General features: G+C 38.1%; 1 protein-coding gene across 1 annotated transcript; it reads right to left on the bottom strand.

Annotated features, from left to right (window-relative positions):
• Window positions 1–906: 906 nt before the first annotated feature.
• LIPF (lipase F, gastric type) lies at window positions 907–17,929 on the bottom strand. Its single transcript, XM_027960331.2, has 10 exons — window positions 17,869–17,929; window positions 15,076–15,184; window positions 14,742–14,859; window positions 13,803–14,001; window positions 12,616–12,725; window positions 6,797–6,933; window positions 4,783–4,929; window positions 3,532–3,603; window positions 3,040–3,111; window positions 907–1,275 (listed from the first exon to the last, which is right to left on the bottom strand). The coding sequence occupies exons 2-10, from the start codon at window positions 15,175–15,177 to the stop codon at window positions 1,039–1,041; spliced, it is 1,194 nt and encodes a 397-aa protein (XP_027816132.2). The 5' UTR covers window positions 15,178–15,184; window positions 17,869–17,929; the 3' UTR covers window positions 907–1,038.
• Window positions 17,930–21,705: the final 3,776 nt, after the last annotated feature.

Genomic DNA, 21,705 nt, shown 5'->3' with positions numbered 1-21,705 from the left:
TTTCAGCTCTGACAATGCCAATCATATATCCTTTATTAAAGCGCTCAACCTTTATGAACTACAATATCCTCATTTGCAAAATGATGGGGATTAAACTAGGTAATGCTTAGCATCTTTTAATTTTAGATTATCTTGATTTTTAAAAATATGAATTGCATCATATCTAATAAGTTTTAGATCACAACACAGTTCAGATATATTAGCCTTCTTGTATACAGAGAATATGAATACATACTTGTAACCCCAAAATAAATTAGACCAAATTTTGGAGGGGAATGTGAGCAACAATATGATGGTGCAAAGTAAGATGTCTATATGAGGCACAACTCAGGGAGGGTGTGTGCTCAAGGCATCTGGTGAGTAGAACCTAGGGATGGTGCTAAGTACCCTAGAATGCCCAGGACAATAAAATGAAACCTGTCCCAAAATGTCAACAATATTGAGGGTAAGAAATCCCTTATCTCCCAACTTCCTGAACTGGGGTTGCCAGTTGCTTCCTAACCTACCTGTGTTCTTTTCTCCCTAGAAAGGGAAAGTGAGCTGGCCTCAATGCAACTTACAGTCTACTTGGCCTTTTCATGGAGTGTAACAGTCAAAAGAGCAAGTGATAGCCCCACTGCACAAGTGAAGAGACTAAGCTTAACAACAGCAGATGATAGAAAACAATCTACTCAATCTCCAAGTGTGCCGAAGAGGCATCAATAGTCAACCCCAGGACTGTCTCTTGGCAACACTCGTGATTCAAGGCTCATTGTCACTCTGGAGTTTAGAAGAAACCTGAATGGGAGGATTGGAAGAGAAGTTTCACTTCCCTGAGATCACAGTCTGTCAAGAGTTTCTAGATACATTTCCAAGGGAAAAAATAATTTTAAGCATTTTTTTCAATTAAAAATGACCAATGGAAAGTTTGTTGATGCTGATATATTTTGAAAGTCAACATTACAGAAAGAAGCATTGCATTTATAACAGTACAGAAATCATGTAGGTGAGAAGAAACTATTTTGGAAAAAGTAAATGAATAATTCTCTAAATCCAGAACTACTTTTTGTCTTCTGCCATCAAAGAAATAATTTCATTGTAAACTTCTTGAGGGGCATCCATTGCCCAGATAAAGTCCAGATGATTGTAATTTGGAATTTCCTTGTAGTGAATGAGATTAGAGAGTTTTGAAAGCAAAAGGTCAACATCCTGAGGGTCAGCCAACAGGTCTTGGCCAGCACTCCATACTGCAATTGGGACATTCATGGCTGTTAAATTGTAGATGGGAGGTGTGGGCTAAAACACAAGAGGAAAAGAATCAGAATTTTCATAGGTAAATGCACTTGAAACTCAATACTTATTCAGTGGGTAAATCAGATATCACTTAAAAAATTGAGATATAATTTATAAATAACATTATATTTGTTGTAGGTGCACAGCAATGATTCCACACATGTATACATTGTGAAATGATGACAACAAAAATATCTAGTTAGCATCTACCTCCATGTGTAGTTTTACCCTAACCCTAACCCTAGAGAGAGAGAAAGAGATAACTTTTAAGATTTACTGTCTTGGCAAGTTTCAAATGTACAGTACAGTATTAGTAACTACAGTCTCCACACTGTAATTGCATCTCCAGGTCTTACTTATTTTATGACTGGAAGTTCATACCTTTTGACCACCTTAATCCATTTTGCCCATGCCTCTAGCAACCACCAATCTGTTTTCCTTATCTATTAATTCCAAACTTTTCATGTTTTAGATTTCACATTTAAGTGAGATCATATAATATTTATCTGTATATGAATAACATTTCACTTAGCATAATATTGTCAAGGTCCATCCTTGTTGTTACAAGTGGCATGACCCAATTTCATAATTAAATTTTAAGAATTTACACACTCTAAAGGTATAAGCTTCTCAGAATGGCCTGAGTCATTTATGTTTACTTTGTCTGACTTCCCAGTATAGTCATTGGAAAGGTAGTCAGTTGGTTAAATGAGTTGTATTCTAAATACTTGCCTGATTTTTACTAAATATAGGTTCAAATTCTTAGAAAATCTATCAGTAGCCCCGTTTCCTATTTCGACAAAAATCACCATTCACAGAGATTTTAAAGGCATTTATAAAGCAGACCAATGGTAGACATAAAGCAGACAAGAAAATCACTACTAATTTTCCCACTGTTCACAGAGAATTTTGTTAGTTTTTAAAGATGATATTCTCAAGAATTCTGATTCAATACATTAATGTAATGGCTATATACTTATGCTTATAGCTATTATACTAATAGCTATACACTACAATGTACTTATATAAGTATAATATATAGCTATATACTACAATATACTTATACTTATAAAAGTATATACTTATACAATATACTTATATACTTATATAAGTACAAGCTATATACTTATACAAATAGCTACATACTACAATACTTACGCAATAGCTAATTCACAAAGAAATGTTTTATTATATGTATATAGTATTATATGTATAGTATTTTAATACTTTATTATGCTCCTTTACATGTTGGACAGAAGGGAAAATTGTAGAGAGCGCCCATGAGAATTAACCCACTTTTCTTCACTCATATGCCACTGTTAGAAGTGTTTTCCAGGACCAGCTTCTGGATCTTAAATTATCATCACTTCCCCAGTTAGCTGACACCATCCTGAGTTGTGTTTGGCTTGGTTGCAGGGAGCATGGAGTTGGGGGTGGGTGTTTCACCCGCTTCTCCGCCCACGATGGATCTCTGGTTACTAGTGTTAAGAGCCCAGGATAAAGGCAGCCTCTGAGGTGCTGCTGGTTTGATTCTTCCCCTGAGCCTTCACAATCCAGTGTCTGTGCTCATTCAGCTGCCCTCAAAGTACCACATGACTGCAGTAAGAAACTTCCAGAACTTATCACCCCTGGTGGCATTAGACAGACTTCTGAGGTCTGGACAACAACTTGACTTTGGAAAATACATGGAAAGTTATCACAATTTCATCTTTAACCTTTTATATGTTTGTCTTTAAAATGTGAATAACTGCTACTTAAGACGCTTACCTGATTATAATGCATTAGGTTCTCAACTGAGGCTCCCCAGTCAAAAGCTTGGAATTTCCCAGACTTAATAGCCTAACGGAGAGAAATTTAAAAAACTAAGAAATTTAAAAAAATTACTTGGCTATGTGAATGATAACATACCAACATTTCCAAGTAGTTTACTTTTAATTTAAATATTATTTATTGTTTTCTCATTCCAAGAATAAAGACTATTAATCCTAGAGAACAATTTATTCAAGTTCAAATGCAGCTCTGCTTGAAATAATTTTTCTTGCCACTCAAGTCATGAAAATCATTTATTTCTTGCTACCCAAAGCACCTATTTTTACAGGATTTTCATTCACATGGATTGATAATTTCACCTGGTAGTCCCATGCCAGAAAAATTCCCTGCTAGGAACCTTTACTTTGACAGACTCTTTTAAGACTTTGCTTTAGGTAAATTGGTGATGGTTGAGGCCCACAAGAAAGTTTTAACAGCTTGAAATGATACCTGTCTCCAGTGGAGGATGTTTTGAACAGAAGTTCCTGCTGGATTATGTGCTATATACACATCTAAGCGACTCTAGAAAGCAAGCACATAAGCACACACACACACTTAGATATACGTTGAGTTTCTTGAAAACACCCAAGACTTAAACTTTCCTGATCCATATCGGGTTTTACCAGCAGCATTACTGGCAGGATATGAGCAAAAGAGTTGTACATCACTTTATGGCTGGCAAGCTCTGATTATATGGGCTAACTTTAAGGATGTATAGCTATACTAAACAATTTTCAGTGAGAATAGTTGTCAATGGATAATACAAAACATGAAATATGTGACATACTGTGAGCTAGATTGTTTTGTTCTATGAGCTGCATATGTTGGGGCTTCCCAGGTAGCGCTAATGGTAAAGAATCTGCCTGTCAGTGCAGGAGACACAAGACACAGGATCAATCCCTGGGTCAGGAAGATCCCCTGGGGTACAAAGTGGCAACCCACTCCAGTATTCCTGCCTGGGAGATTCTATGGACAAAGGAACCTGGTTGGCTACAGTCCATGGGACTGTAAAGAATCGGACATGACTGAGCACAGTACATACTTTACATATGTTAGCTCATTTAATGTTCGCATTGACTCATTTCATGGATAAGGAATCAAAATGAAGGTGTTCAAGTGTGTTACAGAGGTAGGATCTGAATTATGCTTTTAACCTGAATCCATATTTTTAACTTCTTTGCAATACTGCAGTATGTTGTATGTGTTTTTAAACATCCACTTGGTGCAAAGCAAATGAAATAGAAGATGAAGAGTATGGACAAGATCTTACATAAAGAGCTGCTCTGAAAGAAGTTTTGGAAGATTTATAGGGTTGACTATCAGCATTACAATATTTTAAATAATATTCATCCAGTATCTAGACATATTTTTCCTGCAGAGGAACCTGACAACATGGTTCAATACCTCATCTCACAGAAATTAAAGTCACAGTGATTTTCAGGTGATCAGAGGTGAGCAGCGAGTTTTCTGTGTTTGTTTTTTCTACAAGCTGTTTACTTCAGGGCACAACGAGGTGATGGAAGGAACCTGGAGGCAACAAAACTAGGAGCCATGGCTTGTGATTTCTCTTGGGCTTATCTGCATATTGGACAGAATTTTGAAGTGACTCCTGGTTCTAATAAAGTACCATTCCTAAGTGATGATAAGACAAGAAATCAAGAGAGTTTCTCAAAATAATCAGAAATTTCAGGGCATACAAACCATGTTGAAGTTTTTATTGTCAGCTCCAGTAATGGCAAACAAGGCATTCTTACAAAGGACATCCAGTGTCTCACGAGAGCACACTTCAACACCAAGAAATTGTTCAAAAAAATTGTGTGGGTAGAACATTTTGTTACCAAATATAATCTGAAAAATAAAAGCATCATTATAGATTTGCAAATAACAAGCTACAGAAAAGACTTCTTAATTTGTCTAGTTTACTGAGAGAAATGTCTATTTCAATATTTCTATATGTTGTCTTAGGAAGTTTAAATACTTTCTCTCATTGAATCCCAATGATAAAGATGTGGAATGGACAGGGCAGGTATGAATACTGGGTATTTATTGTTGCATTGAGAACTATACTGGCTAATGAAAATTGTAATGCATAAAAATGTACAGTCTAGTTGGGGTAAGAGGAGCTATGGGATTAAATCAAAAAACAACATCGTAGAATATCAAAAGTCAGTTCCAAGATGTGTGGTTTCAGCAATAAATGACCAAAAATCATCAGGGAAAAGGATGACTTCAAGCCATATTTTCATGAAAACGTTAAAAAGACAAAGAGGTTTGGTAGCTTAATAATTGAAAGGACTCACCCTCATTGTTCTTGAGGAAGGTTGACACTTTGTTATCCCCATTTTATTTTATTCATTGTTTATTGAAGTACAGTTGATTTACAATATAATATTAATTTCAGTTAGATGACTTAGTGACTCCATATTTTCAAAATTATACACAAAGTTTCAAAATTATACACATGCAAAGCTACTATACAGTATTGACCATTTTCTCTTTGCTGGACATTTTATCCATGTGACTTATTTAATTATTACAGGTAGTTCGTACTCTGTCATCCCCATTTTATACAGGAGAACAGAAGGCTAATAAATAGTCAGGGTCTTGGTCTAGTGAGAACTCGATTGCAGCTAGAATCCTGATCCAAGCCTCAAGATTTTGACTTAAAGTCTAATACTATCTTTTTTTAAACCCCTCTCTCCACTGCCTGTCAGAAATTCTGAGTACAAGTGAAAAATAAACATGTTCTGAATCAGGGCAGCCTGTAAATATATTCAGGGTCATCACACAATTTTACATTTTGAGTAAAAGTTTTACAAATATAGTTGCAGGTAAAAATCTTTTAGGTTTTAGACACCTGTGTTAGTTTAGTGAGAAAAAAATGAACAGCACACACCTGAGTGAAAAAAAGAAAAAAGAAAAATACACAACCATAGAAGAGAATGGCATCAGTAAATTTTGTAGCCTGAGGCAAACTGTTCTCCTAATGGAGTGTGTGTGTGTGTGTGTGTGTGTGCGTGTGTGTGTGTGTGTGTGTATGCACTCGTGTGTCTGTTGGTTACAGTGGGTGGGAGAAGTTGGTGATTAGACTTTGGATACAGGAAAGATTATTAAATCCCTAACATATATGCCTACATATATATCTACAGTTTATTGAAATCTATTCTACTGCCCTACGAAACCCCCATTTAAAGAGAAAAGACCTCTTAGGAATAAGACTTGGAAAGCCAAGGGTATTTGATGAGGGGTCTCCAAGTTCTTGCTTCACTTCTCCACTGCTATCTTACCCTTTCTCTCCTTTTCCTTTCCCTTCCCTTCCTTTCCTGTTCTTCCTCTTCCCACCTTTCATGGACTAGGTAGTTGAGGTATTTTATTTGACTCTTCTGTGTTGCTTTTAGCTCCTCTTCCCCAGGCTGAGGGTGGAAACACAGCCTTGAAGACTTGTGTGGATACTTGGTAAAGAAACATCCATGAAGGAGCAAAAACACTGCCAGGTGTTGCTAGCACACAAAGAAATGGAGAATTTAAAAAAGTGGGGATCTCTTAAACTATAATGGGGATTCGAACATGGTCAGTGCTATTCAAGGTGTAACATAAACACATTCGTTTCCATTCCTGGATATAAACACGATCGTCCACCATGTGTGTTTTCTCTATCACTTTGAAATCCACAAACAATTCAATATCTTAGGTCTGGGTAAAGGGAATCACATACCTTGAAGAGGAAGTGAGGAATAAGTGCAAGTTTGTTAAACAGGCTCTGGGTGTACTTCACTGTGGCAACTGGGGCTAATGCATGGAAGACTTCGATTTTCTCAGCCAGTGTGGGATTGGTAGAAAAGGCAACAAAACCTGAAAGAGAACAAGGAATATGTGTAAAGGTAGGGATGTGAGTGTGTGTGTGTGTGTGTGTGTGTGTGTTTTACAAGTAGGACATCATTACTTTGGACTTACTAAGGGTGCCATCTGGACAACCTGAAATGAACAAAATGGTCAGATTTTAGTATATTTTATTTTCATAGATTCTCTCTGGGGACATGAGGTTTGCTGTTGTTTAGTTGCAAAGTCGTGTCTGACTCTGGCGACCCCATGTACTGGGGCCTACCAGGCTCTTCTGTCCATGGGATTTCCCTAGCAAGAATACTGGAGTGGACTGCCATTTCTTTCTCCATGGGATTTTCCTATCCCAGGGATATAACTCACATCTCCCATTTGGCAGGCAGATTTTTTTTACCACTGAGCTACCTAGGAAGCCCTGGACAGGAGGTTAGAACTTTTAAAAAGTTACATTTAATAAAAGCTATATATGACACACCCACAGCAAACATTATCCTCAATGGTGAAAAATTGAAAGCATTTCCCCTAAAGTCAGGAACAAGACAAGGGTGTCCACTTTCACCGCTACTATTCAACATAGTTCTGGAAGTTTTGGCCGCAGCAATCAGAGCAGAAAAAGAAATAAAAGGAATCCAAATTGGAAAAGAAGAAGTAAAACTCTCACTGTTTGCAGATGACATGATCCTCTACATGGAAAACCCTAAAGACTCCACCAGAAAATTACTAGAGCTCATCAATGAATATAGTAAAGTTGCAGGATATAAAATCAACACACAGAAATCCCTTGCATTCCTATACACGAAAAATGAGAAAGTAGAAAAAGAAATTAAGGAAACAATTCCATTCACCATTGCAACGAAAGAATAAAATACTTAGGAATATATCTACCTAAAGAAACTAAAGACCTATATATAGAAAACTATAAAACACTGATGAAAGAAATCAAAGAGGACACTAATAGATGGAGAAATATACCATGTTCATGGATTGGAAGAATCAATATAGTGAAAATGAGTATACTACCCAAAGCAATTTACAAATTCAATGCAATCCCTATCAAGCTACCAGCCACATTTTCACAGAACTAGAACAAATCATTTCAAGATTTGTATGGAAATACAAAAAACCCCGAATAGCCAAAGCAATCTTGAGAAAGAAGAATGGAACTGGAGGAATCAACTTGCCTGACTTCAGGCTCTACTACAAAGCCACAGTCATCAAGACAGTATGGTACTGGCACAAAGACAGACATATAGATCAATGGAACAAAATAGAAAGCCCAGAGATAAATCCACACACATATGGACACCTTATCTTTGACAAAGGAGGCAAGAATATACAATGGAGTAAAGACAATCTCTTTAACAAGTGGTGCTGGGAAAACTGGTCAACCACTTGTAAAAGAATGAAACTAGATCACTTTCTAACACCGCACACAAAAATAAACTCAAAATGGATTAAAGATCTAAATGTAAGATCAGAAACTATAAAACTCCTAGAGGAGAACATAGGCAAAACACTCTCAGACATAAATCACAGCAGGATCCTCTATGATCCACCTCCCAGAATTCTGGAAATAAAAGCAAAAATAAACAAATGGGATCTAATTAAAATTAAAAGCTTCTGCACAACCAAAGGAAAATATAAGCAAGGTGAAAAGACAGCCTTCTGAATGGGAGAAAATAATAGCAAATGAAGCAACTGACAAACAACTAATCTCGAAAATATACAAGCAACTTATGCAGCTCAATTCCAGAAAAATAAACGACCCAATCAAAAAATGGGCCAAAGAACTAAATAGACATTTCTCCAAAGAAGACATACGGATGGCTAACAAACACATGAAAAGATGCTCAACATCACTCATTATCAGAGAAATGCAAATCAAAACCACAATGAGGTACCACTTCACACCAGTCAGAATGGCTGCGATCCAAAAATCTGCAAGCAATAAATGCTGGAGAGGGTGTGGAGAAAAGGAACCCTCCTACACTGTTGGTGGGAATGCAAACTAGTACAGCCACTATGGAGAACAGTGTGGAGATTCCTTAAAAAATTGCAAATAGAACTACCTTATGACCCAGCAATCCCACTGCTGGGCATACACACCGAGGAAACCAGAATTGAAAAGACACATGTACCCCAATGTTCATCGCGGCACTGTTTATAATAGCCAGGACATGGAAACAACCTAGATGTCCATCAGCAGATGAGTGGATAAGAAAGCTGTGGTACAGATACACAATGGAGTATTACTCAGCCGTTAAAAAGAATTCATTTGAATCAGTTCTGATGAGATGGGTGAAACTGGAGCCAATTATACAGAGTGAAGTAAGCCAGAAAGAAAAACACCAATACAGTATACTAACACATATATATGGAATTTAGGAAGATGGCAATGACGACCCTGTATGCAAGACAGGAAAAAAGACACAGATGTGTATAACGGACTTTTGGACTCAGAGGGAGAGGGAGAGGGTGGGATGATTTGGGAGAATGGCATTCTAACATGTATACTATCATGTAAGAATTGAATCGCCAGTCAATGTCTGACGCAGGGTGCAGCATGCTTGGGGCTGGTGCATGGAGACGACCCTGAGAGATGTTGTGGGGAGGGAGGTGGGAGGGGGGTTCATGTTTGGGAACGCATGTAAGAATTAAAGATTTTAAAATTTAAAAAATAAAAAACTGAATATATATATATATATAATAGAATAAATAACTATGTTTCTAGTCTTTAAAAAAATAAAAGTTACATTTAACTCTTTTATCTGACTTTTGAAAACAGGCCAACTTTAGAATAATCACATGGTAATAAAAGTGTTATAATTTATATGACAGCAGGTTTGGTTCAGCTTAAAATTATCTCATCTTATAACAATGAGATAATTAACATTTAACATGAATAAGGTATATAAGTGGAAAGGTTAAAGCACAAATTTGAAATGTGTCGAAACAGAGTTTGAAACTTAGTTCTGTGGTTTATTAGCTTTGTGACCTTGGAAAAGAGACCTAAACTCTAAAAGTTTTAGTTTCCTCATCTAAAAATAGGTATAATACTGACTACTTCCTTAGGTTGTTTAGGAATAATTAAGTTGAATCATGTAAAATATTTACCAGGAATTAAGCCATGCCAGTGGGGCCACTCAAGATGGGCGGGTCATGGTGGAGAGGTCTGACAGAGTGGTCCACTGGAGAAGGGAATGGCAAACCACTTCAGTATTCTTGCCTTGAGAACCCCATGAACAGTATTGAAAGGCAAAATGACAGGATACTAAAAGAGGATCTCCCCAGGTCAGTAGGTGCCCAATATGCTACTGGAGATCAGTGATGAGATGGCTGGATGGCATCACTGACTTGATGGACGTGAGTCTGAGTGAACTCCGGGTGTTGGTGATGAACAGGGAGGCCTGGCGTGCTGCAATGCATGGGGTCACAGAGAGTCGGACATGACTGAGCGACTGAACTGAACTGAACTGAGTCACATAGTAATGCTTAACAAATGAGTAGCAGAGATAATTCCAATATTTGTATACAATATTCTCAGCCCTTATCTGCTTTTAATTGTTTTCATGAATAGTACCATATAAAGTGAAAGTGAAGTCACTCAGTTGTGTCCGACTCTTTGTGACCCCGTGGACTATAGCCTACCAAGCTCCTCTGTCCATGGGATTCTCCAGGCAAGAATACTGGAGTGGGTTGCCATTTCCTTCTCCAGGGGATCTTCCCGACCCAGGGATCGAACCCGGGTTTCCCGCAATGGAGGCAGACGCTTTAACCTCTGAGCCACCAGGGAAGCCCTACCGTATAAATAGACTGGGTTCTAATTAAACAGTTATTAACTTAAATTCTTTACAGTTGAATTTGATAGGACAATCTCTCCTTACTGTTAATAATGACATGTTGACTAGACTTAAGAACAGCTTGAAACAAAACTTTTCAGATTGTGCAAAACTTAAATAAAGCAAAAAGAAAGAAAAACTTTTCAGGTTTATGCCACTCAGTAATATGCAGCCTGATCCACTGGAAGAAGAACATGCTTTCCAACAGCACTGTGTTGATTAAGGAGTTCTTTATCTGGCTTCCTAACTCTGAAGATGAGAGCCAGCAGGTCACCCAGAGCAAGCAGGACTCCTTCGCAAGGAGAGTCAGTCTCCTCCTGCTAGAGAATTAGTAGCAGCACCACTGACACTGAGTGATGGTCAGTAGGTCCATAAAGGGTCAGATAGGTAATTTCTCAAAACAAGCTTAATCCCATTGTAGATGCAATCCATCAAGGACACTTCACTAAACATCGTGTACACAGCAGATTGGTAGATGTCAATTAGAAGGCAGAAACACCTTGCTGAAATTTATGAGTATGGTGACACAATGACAAACTGTCCACTGGTGAGGAAGAAGAATGGAAATGTTCAACATTTAAATACTCAAAAGAGCAGTAGCTTGGAGTGATTTTCCGTCAGGACAAGCGGTTCTATTTACCTCAACAAATCTTAAGGACATTTCTGCATTTCAGCTAACTGCAATAATTTTATAACCCTGTATCACTGAGAAAAGGTTAAGCTGTGTTCAACATGTTCTATACAAAAGCATAGGAGTCAGTCATAAGCACCCCTCTGATGCTCCCAAATCTGACTCCCTGATTTATTTTTCTCTTCATAGAAAAATGCTACCATCATCTAGCATCATATATATTTTACTTATCATTTTCTCTGCCTCCACCTGCTAGAGTATTAGTAGTAAAAAGACAGAGATTTTAAACTATTTACTTTTTTGCTATATCCTTAGGATATGTTATATGAGACCCATAAATAGGGTTGACTGAATGAAATAAACTGAGACCAGAGACCATGTGGTACAAAGTTTCAGAGCATTGGTTCCTACCTGTAATAACTATGTTATCTTACACAAACTATTTCTTCACCCACTATTTAGGTTGCCTATTTTGGGGCTCCAAAATCACTGCAGATGGTGAATTGCAGCCATGAAATTAAAAGACACTTACTGCTTGGAAGGAAAGTTATAACCAATCTAGATAGCATATTCAAAAGCAGAGATATTACTTTGCCAACAAAGGTCCGTCTAGTCAAGGCTATGCTTTTTCCAGTGGTCATGTATGGATATGAGAGTTGGACTGTGAAGAAAGCTGAGTGCCAAAGAATTGATGCTTTTGAACTGTGGTGTTGGAGAAGACTCTTGAGAGTCCCTTGGACTGCAAGGAGATCCAACCAGTCCATCCTAAAGGAGACCAGTCCTGGGTGTTCGTTGGAAGGACTGATGCTGAGGCTCCAATACTTTGGCCACCTCATGCAGAGCTGACTCATTGGAAAAGACCCTGATGCTGGGAGGGATTGAAGGCAGGGGGAAAAGGGGACAACAGAGGATGAGATGGCTGGATGTCATCACTGACTCAATGGACATGGGTGTGGGTGAACTCCAGGAGTTGGTGATGGACAGGGAGGCCTGGTGTGCTGTAATTCATGTGGTCACAAAGAGTCGGACATGACTGATCGACTGAACTGAACTGAACTGATACAAACAGTAGGAATAATAATGGCCTTATATCAGTGGGCTGTTGTAGACATTGCATTATATAATGAATGGAAAGCAATTAGCAAGCAAGAAGACCAACATACCTGCATGACCATTGGTAAAGGATCTATACGAACTACACTACTTGCTAATTGCTTTACCTACCAATGGTGGTGCCTTGGGAATGGCCAACATACTGTAGCTTCTTCTGTCCTGTTCTCTTTAAGATGAAATCAATTGTAGATGGAAGGTCATATTCAGCCATTTCATCAAAGCTGTAAAAAAGACAAAATAAGCTAAATGCACATCTTTGTTATAATTGCCGTAAGTCAAACCTATTTAAGCTAAAGCTTCCTTTGAAAAATAGAAAACTGGATGCTCTAAACATTGCTGCTTATAGACTATTTGAGAGTCAGGGGCTCTTTGCCGATGACTTCTTTAAAGAGCTGACATTATTTCTAAAGCACAGCATGGTAGCTGCCATTTGATCCAATTTGAAACACTAGTATTTGTAGTTGGGGACTACTTCCATCCCTGAATCTGACTGTCAGATTTAATAATGACTTGTATTTAGTGTTCCACTACCATGAAATATGAATAATTTCTCTATTTTATTCTTTACAAGTCATCCAGAATAATTTTTTTGAAAATGAAAACAGGCTATGCCCTCCCCTGTTAAAACTTTCCAGAAGCTTCTCCTTACATTTAGAATGAGCTCCAAGGCCCTCATTGTGACCTACACTGCCCATCCTGATCCTGGCTTGTTGGCATCTCTAGTCTCCTCGCCTCTTGGTCTTCCTCTTCCTCACTACATTTGGGGCAGACAAGCTTCCATTCGGTTCCTAGAATTTTTAGAGCACTTTTGTGCCTCAGCTCCATCAACCAACTTTTCTGTTCTCCACTTCCACTAGTAATTCCTAGAGATAAGGCACCAGAAGGCCAGTAAGAGAAAATCTTTGATAATCTCTCCATGGTGTCTGAATTTCATTGTCTCCCCCTCCACTTCATTATTGCTGGTGAGAGATGTTGCCCATGAACCCCAGCTGGGTTTAAATCCATGTGGATGTTCCTCTAGAAATTGCCAAGGACAACAAATTTCCTTGCTTACTCATTTTGCTCAATCCTTGTGGAAAAGCAGATTCAGGGAATCTCATAATAGTGGGCCCTGGGATCACAGTTAGGAAGAAAACTATCCTTGGAATGAGGTGTATGAAAAATCTAAGATAGATTAGAATCAAAGGACTTCCTTCTCCTCCTACTTGAAGTGGGATTTGTTAAGATATGACTGGATTGGAAGCAGTGACTACTGATGATTTTTAACTCAATATTTATTTTTAATTCTCCCTCTTTACCTGAAAGCCCAGAATTCAGGGGAGTCTGGTGAATAGTATAAATGTTCCCTGGCCCAAGTGTTTCCTCTGCTGTTCCCCAGCCACACGTCATAACCAGCATCTGCCAGGAGGAAGCCCAGGCTGTTGTTGGGAAGGTTGGAAATCCAGTTTGTAGCTGAGGCAAGAAGACCATGCTGCAGAAACACAACAGGTCTCTGACCTAAGGAAGAAAATTATTCAAACCTTTATAAACTCACTCCTTATTCTCAGAGAAACATTAATTTAGAAAGACTAGAATTAAATGTTTGCTTGGTGGGGTGAATATTTTTCAAATTGTTATCTTAATTGTGATATTTTCTCAGATGACAAAATATGTGCACCTGTATACTTTAAATTGTGTGCAGTTTGTTGTATGCCAGTTAAACTCAAAAAGCTATTGAAAAATTATATTAAAGAAATTCAGCATAATGTTAATTAAGTGGGTTTGTTATTCAGGGACTCTGAGTCCCCACCCAGCACAACAAACTAAAATCGTGGGCCAGTGTGCTTCACATCATAGAAGCCAGTGTAAATCTGGTGCCACTCAGACCCTTAGCTTAATCTCAGAAGTCCAAGGTGGATCAAGGATTTTTTTCCCTGTGAGTAACTTAATCTCATGTTCTAGAATTAGAATATATTTGAATGGAATGTATTTGATTCACAATTCAAGGCACTCATCTTTTCCCGTCATTCCAGCCCCCCAAGCTTCCCTGGTGACTCAGTGGTAAAGAATCTGCCTGCCAACACAGGAGGTGTGGTTTCAGTTCCTGGGTCGGGAAGATCCCCTGGAGAAGGAAGTGGCAGCCCACTTCAGTATTCTTGCCAGGATACTCCATGGACAGAGGACCCGGGCAGGCTACAGTCCATGGGGTTGCACAAGAGTGGAGCATAACTTAGTGACTGAACAAAAACCAGTCCTACCTAAATGATTAGCGTCATTCTTTCCATGAGGAATCCGATAGACCTGAAGGATATAGCCATCTGCAGTTATGACTTTATGCATCTCACTTGGGTAGCCCCAGAAGGAAATCATCTGACTCTGAATGGAGGGAAAAAAAAAATTAACTTCATGAGTTCACGGGGCCACTTTTATGATTCCTATTGTAAAACTTCTCATTGATTGTTAACATACATTGTGTGAAGAAATATTTCAAGCTTTAAAATAAAAGATATTTTTAAAGAATTAATGGGAGCAAATAGCATCGATATCTTTGGAAGTGTTGTTTTTAAAATATTAGTGATATGAATAACTTACCACATTCATACTGGCTTCAGGGTTCTCAGCAATTTTTCCAAGGAAACAAAATGCATTTCCAGACATGTGGATGAAACATACCGTTACAAGTAGCCACCGCATTTTCAACCTATTAGGGAAAACAAAACCTTATTGCATCATGTGGTAAATCTTACAATATAACATGAAGTCATGATATTGACCTGCCTTGCTCTTTTCTTCACATATTTTTCACTTATTACCTTCTCTGTCATATCATTCTCCTGTTTCTTATTAGTTTGTCAATTAGAAGATTTTTATAGTACTTCTGCTATTCTGGTCATTTATTCAGTTTTGTACGTGATTCTAGTTTTCCAAAGGACCTTTTATCAACCTACCCTTGTAGATATTTGCTATTTACCATCTGTTATGGTTTGAGTTGGTCTTCCACTGACATCCCAAAAATAGATATATTGAAGACCTCAAAACCGCTGAATTTTACTCCATTTGGACGTAGAGTTATTACAGATGAAATTTAAGTTAAGATGAGGCCATCCAGGAGTAGGGTGAACCCTTAATCCCATACGAATGGTCTTCTTCTAAGAAGATGGCCATGTGAAGGCAAAAAGAATGGAAGCCAAGGGGCAAAAGAGATTACTGGCAAACTACCAACACCTAGGAAGAGACATTGAAAGATTTCTTTACATGTTCTGGAGGGAGCTTAGCCCTTCAAACACCTTGGTTTTAGATTTACAGATTCCACCAATGTAAGATGATAATTTTCCATTATTTTAAGAAACCTGCTTGTGGTTCTTTGCTCCAGCAGCCCTAAGAAAATGATACACCATCTGTCAGAAAAGAGAGAGAAAGCCAACACTCAGGATGGTTCTCTTTCTTGAAACTGTGAATGAAACAAGGAAGTCTGTCTGTTTTGTATGTGAAAACTTGCTTTAATCCCCTCAAAATGGCAGAACAAATGTTACTCAAACATTGACAACTCAGATAAATTTTTTTATTATTGTTTTAAAATATCTGGATTCAAAGATGACCCACTTAACACGTCTTTTGTTCACCCGCTGTACCTCACATGATAAATATGACAATCGATAACCACTGCTCTATTTGTACCTTCAGGCATCCTGATTCCTCTCCATTCCTATTGTTGATCGCCATCAACTCTTCCCCTTTCCTAATGAATACTTTTCCCAAGGGGCGCCTGCACTAACATACCCCTGCTCCCACCCCCACCTTGCAAATGCTCCATTGTGTTCCATTTGCAACTATGTAATTTTTTCAGTTTCAGACTTAACATTTTCCCCTACACTCTGTTCAAATACATCATATCTGAATATGACTGTAGGTTTCCACAGCTGCAGTATTCTGCTCTAAACTTGACATGATCATTTAACAAAAAACAAAAAAAATTAGCCCAAGGAATACATGAAGGAATGACATGTTCTCTGCCTTCAAGGAACTTACAACCTAGTGATAGCTCAGTAGTACCAACTCTTTCTACTTGCTCTCTTACCTGTACCGTCCATGCATTTCTCAGTCCCTTTCACTTCAGGTCAGCTCAGGGCTTGCTTGCCTGCTCTTAAAATCCCATAGGTAGACTTAGGCTTTAGACTTAGTCAAACAAAAGGATGGCTGGGTAACAAGGTAGCTATAGAGCATTCTGCTCAGATCTTGGCTTCATAAGCATTTGCTGCTCAATGAATGAAAATTCATCACACTATTAGCAGTACTTTTCAAATCTAACTTTTTGTTAGCTCCATAAGTGATTTCTAATAAGTGGGCTTCCCTTGTGGCTCTGCTAGTAAAGAATCTGCCTGCAATGGAGGAGACCTGGGTTCAGTCCCTGGGTTGGGAAGATCCCCTGGAGAAGGGAAAGGCTACCCACTCCAGTATTCTGGCCTGAAAAATTCCATGGACTGTATAGCCCATGGGGTCACAAAGAATCAGACACAACTGAGTGGCTTTCACTTATTAGAAATCATGTAGGTACTAACAGCTAAAATAAAATTAAAAATGATTGACTTTACTATTCTTAAGAGCTACCTATGTCCCTTTACTTTTTATCAAAAATTAAAATAAATATTCTATCTCATTTACTACATGAATCTCTTCAAGGTTTATTAGGGTTATTTTTTCCTAAAGAAATGAATTTATGTATGTTCTCTTGATCAAGGCTGTATAGAGCTCAATTCAAAGCTTTCAGGTTTTAGTGGTAGAAGGAGCCTAGGAGAGAAGGCAGAGGGAAGGAAGCAATTAGAGATGAGAGGGAGAGAACCAAAGAGAAATATGTCCATAGGGTATCAAGACTGGTGACTGTGAGGAACCTAAGCTGGTCTTTTCTGATAGCTATAAACATAGACATTCTTTGAATATTATTTGAATTGCTAAAATAAGTGAGCTTTTCCAGAAAACCCCACAAACATAGTTAATAAAAACTAAATATTTTTCCAAACTCCTACTACTTCTCATAGAGATTGTGAACAGAGTACCATTCTACCCATGTTGATTTGAAAATCAGTCAGGTTTTATTTCAAGATAGAAACTGCACAGTGAGGAGATAGAGCCCAGTGGACATATGGCCTGTACCTGTTACAAATTCAGAGCATTGCTTGTTCTTTCTTTTTCCCAAATCATTGACATCAAGCCCCAAAGAAGGAGAAAAAGAAGAAATCTCCTAGAAAAAAACTATATACATATAATCAAGGTTTAAAACTTCAATGGAAAATTATATTTTTTAAGGTAGAAATAAATTTCACATATAGATACATTACTTTTGAAGTATATGAAATAAACTTTATAACACCAGAGAATCATACTCACTGTCACCAAAGTGAATGCCTTCTAGTTTCTCGAAGGTAAATGAAAAGCCTAACTCTCTTTGTCCTTCTCTCTCTCACTATATGTCTATATATATAGATATAGTTATAGATAGGTGTACATGTGTATGTTTTGGGTGACCTTTCCCAAAAACGTACAGTCACTGCATTTCCAATGAACTCCAATATTTGCCAAACAGCAAGTCAAATATTACATAAGCGGTAAACCCGCAAAAGGATGTAGTTCAAAAACATCCTTAGAGATTCATTCTTCTTGATTTATCACCTGCTGAAATTCTGCCTCCTGCTTCCTTGTTCTTTGGGTTTTCTTAATCCTAGCAATTATCAAGTCTTCTCCCACACTTGGGTAGGAACACTTTAACTCATAAAGAATCATATATATATTAAAACAAGTCAATATGTCCCACTGGAATAATTTTCAAAATTTGAGAGCAAAATAATTATTATCACAAGCTTTTCATAGTTGCTTTTGCCTAAATTAAGAAATAATGCCAAATATTGCACATGTGAACAAAATGAAATTATATCTATTTATGTATTGAGATGGTATTTTATTGTGTTTCGAACATTTAATATGAGAAAAACTGTACGAAAAAGATCTTCACAACCAAGATAATCATGATGGTGTGATCACTCACTTAGAGCCAGACATCCTGGAATGTGAGGTCATGTGGGCCTTAGAAAGCATCACTACGAACAAAGCTAGTGGCGGTGATGGAATTCCAGTGGAGATATTTCAAATCCTGAAACCTGATGCTGTGAAAGTGCTGCACTCAATGTGCCAGCAAATTTGGAAAACATAGTGGCCACAGGACTGGAAAAGGTCAGTTTTCATTCCAATCCCAAAGAAAGGCAATGCCAAAGAATGCTCAAACTGCCGCACAATTGCACTCATTTCACACGCTAGTAAGGTAATGCTCAAAATTCTCCAAGCCAGGCTTCAGCATTACGTGAACTGTGAACTTCCAGATGTTCAAGCTGGTTTTAGAAAAGACAGAGGAACCAGAGATCAAATTGCCAACATCTGCTGGATCATTGAGAAAGCAAGAGAGTTCCAGAAAAACAGCTCTTTCTGCTTTATTGACTATGCCAAAGCCTTTGACTGTGTGGATCACAAGAAACTGTGGAAAATTCTGAAAGAGATGGGAATACCAGACCACTTGACCTGCTTCTGGAGAATGCATGTCAGGAAGCAACAGTTAGAACTGGACGTAGAACAACAGACTGGTTCCAAATAGGAAAAGGAGTACATCAAGGCTGTATATTGTCACCCTGCTTATTTAAATTATATGTTGAGTACATCATGAGAAATGCTGGGCTGGAAGAAGCACAAGCTGGAATCAACATTGCTGGAAGAAATATCAATAACCTCAGATATGCAGATGACACCACCCTTATGGCAGAAAGTGAAGAGGAGCTAAAAGTCTCTTGATGAAAGTGAAAGAGGAGAGTGAAAAAGTTGGCTTAAAGCTTAATATTCAGAAAACGAAGATCATGGCATCTGGTCCCATCACTTCATGGCAAATAGATGGGGAAACAGTTGAAAGAATGTCAGACTTTATTTTGGGGGACTCCAGAATCACTGCAGATGGTGATTGCAGCAATGAAATTAAAAGACACTTACTCCTTGGAAGGAAAGTTATGACCAACCTAGATAGCATATTCAAAAGCAGAGATATTACGTTGCCAACAAAGGTCTGTCTAGTCAAGGCTATGGTTTTTCCAGTGGTCATGTATAGATGTGAGAGTTGGACTGTGAAGAAAGCAAGCTGACTGCCAAAGAATTGCTGCTTTTGAACTGTGGTGTTGGAGAAGACTCTTGAGAGTCCCTTGGACTGCAAGGAGATCCAACCAGTCCATTCTAAACGAGATCAGTCCTGGGTGTTCTTTGGAAGGACTGATGCTTAAGCTGAAACTCCAATACTTTGGCCACCTGATGCGAAGAGTTAACTCATTGGTAAAGACTCTGATGCTGGGAGGGATTGGGGAAATGAGGAGAGGGGACGACAGAGGATGAGATGGCTGGATGGCATCACTGACTCCATGGACATGAGTTTGTGTGAAGTCCAGGAGTTGGTAATGGACAGGGAGGCCTGGCGTGCTGCGATTCATAGTATCACAAAGAGTTGGACACGACTGAGTGACTGAACTGAACTGTACTACCATCTTAAGGGCTTCCCTTGTGCTCATTTGGTAAAGAATCCACCTGCAATGCAAGACACCTGGGTTTAAGCCCTGGGCTTGGAATATTCCCTGGGGAAGGGAAAGGCTACCCACTCCAGTATTCTTGCCTGGAGAATTCCATGGACTCTCTAGAGTGGCAAAGAGTCGGACACACCTGAGTGACTTTCACTTCACTACCATCTTAAGAAAATTGTATGTGAACAGTCCAGTACTGGCCCAGCACTAGTACACCGGGATCTTCCCCAGGGCTTTAAAACTTGTAATTTTTTTCCCCCAGTGATGTGCTAAAATCCCTTCCAGATGGCTGGACTTCTGCAAAGTTCTTCTCATCGCTAGGTGCCGATCCACATCAGCATCCCACAGGTTTTCTCAATTGCAGCTGTGAATCGTTGTGTTAGCGACTGAACAACAGCAACAGTTTCAAAGGCTTCTGCTGATTCCACAGCCCACACAGAGGTGGATTAGATTTTTCTTGGGTCTCTTGTAATGACATGCTGGATACTACAACTCCCAAAGAGATTTTCTTGTTTATGATTGATATTGATTTTTAGTTGTTAAACAGGGGAACAGAAAAGAGGAACATTTAATATTTACTTGATTGTGATATTATCTCAGCATTATTAAGATGTTAACTATCTCAATTTTTTCTATATATTCAATAGATTCCAGTAAAAAATTTATCAAACTTTTAGTCAAAGTTAACAAGCTGACACTAAAATTAATATAAAAGCAAAAAATCTAGAATATTAAATGAAAATACAATTAAAAAACCAATGTTGGAGTATTTCTTCCTGATTTGACTTAAGTTATCATAAAGGTACTCTCACCAAGACAGTGTCATAAACAAACTATTTCTCTATCCATTCAATAGAATTCTACTCAGTAATAAAAGTGAGCAAACATAGATGAGTCTCAAGTCATTCTGTGGAATGAAAAAAAGAAAAAGAGATCCAAATCATAAAGGAAAAAGTAAAATTTTCACTATTGGCAAATGACATACTAAATATGGAAAATCCTAAGGACTCCATCAAGGAAAATTAAAATAAACAAATTCTGTAGAGTTTCAGGATACAAAATCAATATACAGAAGTCTATTGCATTTCTATTAACTAAAAATGAACTATGAGAAGTATAGATGAAAAAAACCAATCCCTCTTACAATTGCATCAAAAAGGAGAAAATACCTAAAATAAATGTAGACAAGGAGAGGCAAATGGCAACCCACCTCTGTCTTCTTGCCTGGAGAACCACAGGGACAGAGGAGCCTGGTGGGCAATAGTTCATGGGGTCACAAAGAGTTGGACACAACTTAGCAACTGAACAACAATAATGAGGTGAAATATTTATACACTGAAAACTGTAAGACATTAATGAAAGATATTGAAGAAGACACAAGTAAATGTAGAGGTGTTCTGCACTCATGACAGAAAGAATATAAACTTTTCATCTTACCTAAAGTAATCCATAGGTCCAATGCAAGTCCTATCAAAATTTCAATAGCTATCTTTTTTTTTTACAGAAATAGAGCACACATCCTAAAATTTGTATGAAAACATAAAAGACCACAAAGAGCCAAAGCAATCTTGAGAAAGAAGAACAAAGCATCTCAGTTTCCGATTTCAAACTATAGTTCAAA

The sequence above is a fragment of the Ovis aries genome, chromosome 22 (assembly GCF_016772045.2).
Source record: "Ovis aries strain OAR_USU_Benz2616 breed Rambouillet chromosome 22, ARS-UI_Ramb_v3.0, whole genome shotgun sequence".
Lineage (NCBI taxonomy): Eukaryota > Metazoa > Chordata > Mammalia > Artiodactyla > Bovidae > Ovis > Ovis aries.
Note: the sequence above shows the minus strand (reverse complement) of the source record. Positions and strands in the feature narration are given on the sequence as shown.

What these genes read in the sequence shown, in the direction of transcription:
- LIPF (XM_027960331.2), bottom strand. Translation starts at nt 15,177, where the DNA reads ATGCGGTGGCTACTTGTAACGGTATGTTTCATCCACATGTCTGGAAAT. An exon ending in ACAATAAAAACTTCAACATG is followed by an intron (nt 3,604 to 4,782) that starts GTTTGTATGCCC and finishes CTTGCTTTCTAG; the next exon opens with AGTCGCTTAGATGTGTATAT. An exon ending in ACATCCTCCACTGGAGACAG is followed by an intron (nt 3,112 to 3,531) that starts GTATCATTTCAA and finishes TCTCTCCGTTAG; the next exon opens with GCTATTAAGTCTGGGAAATT.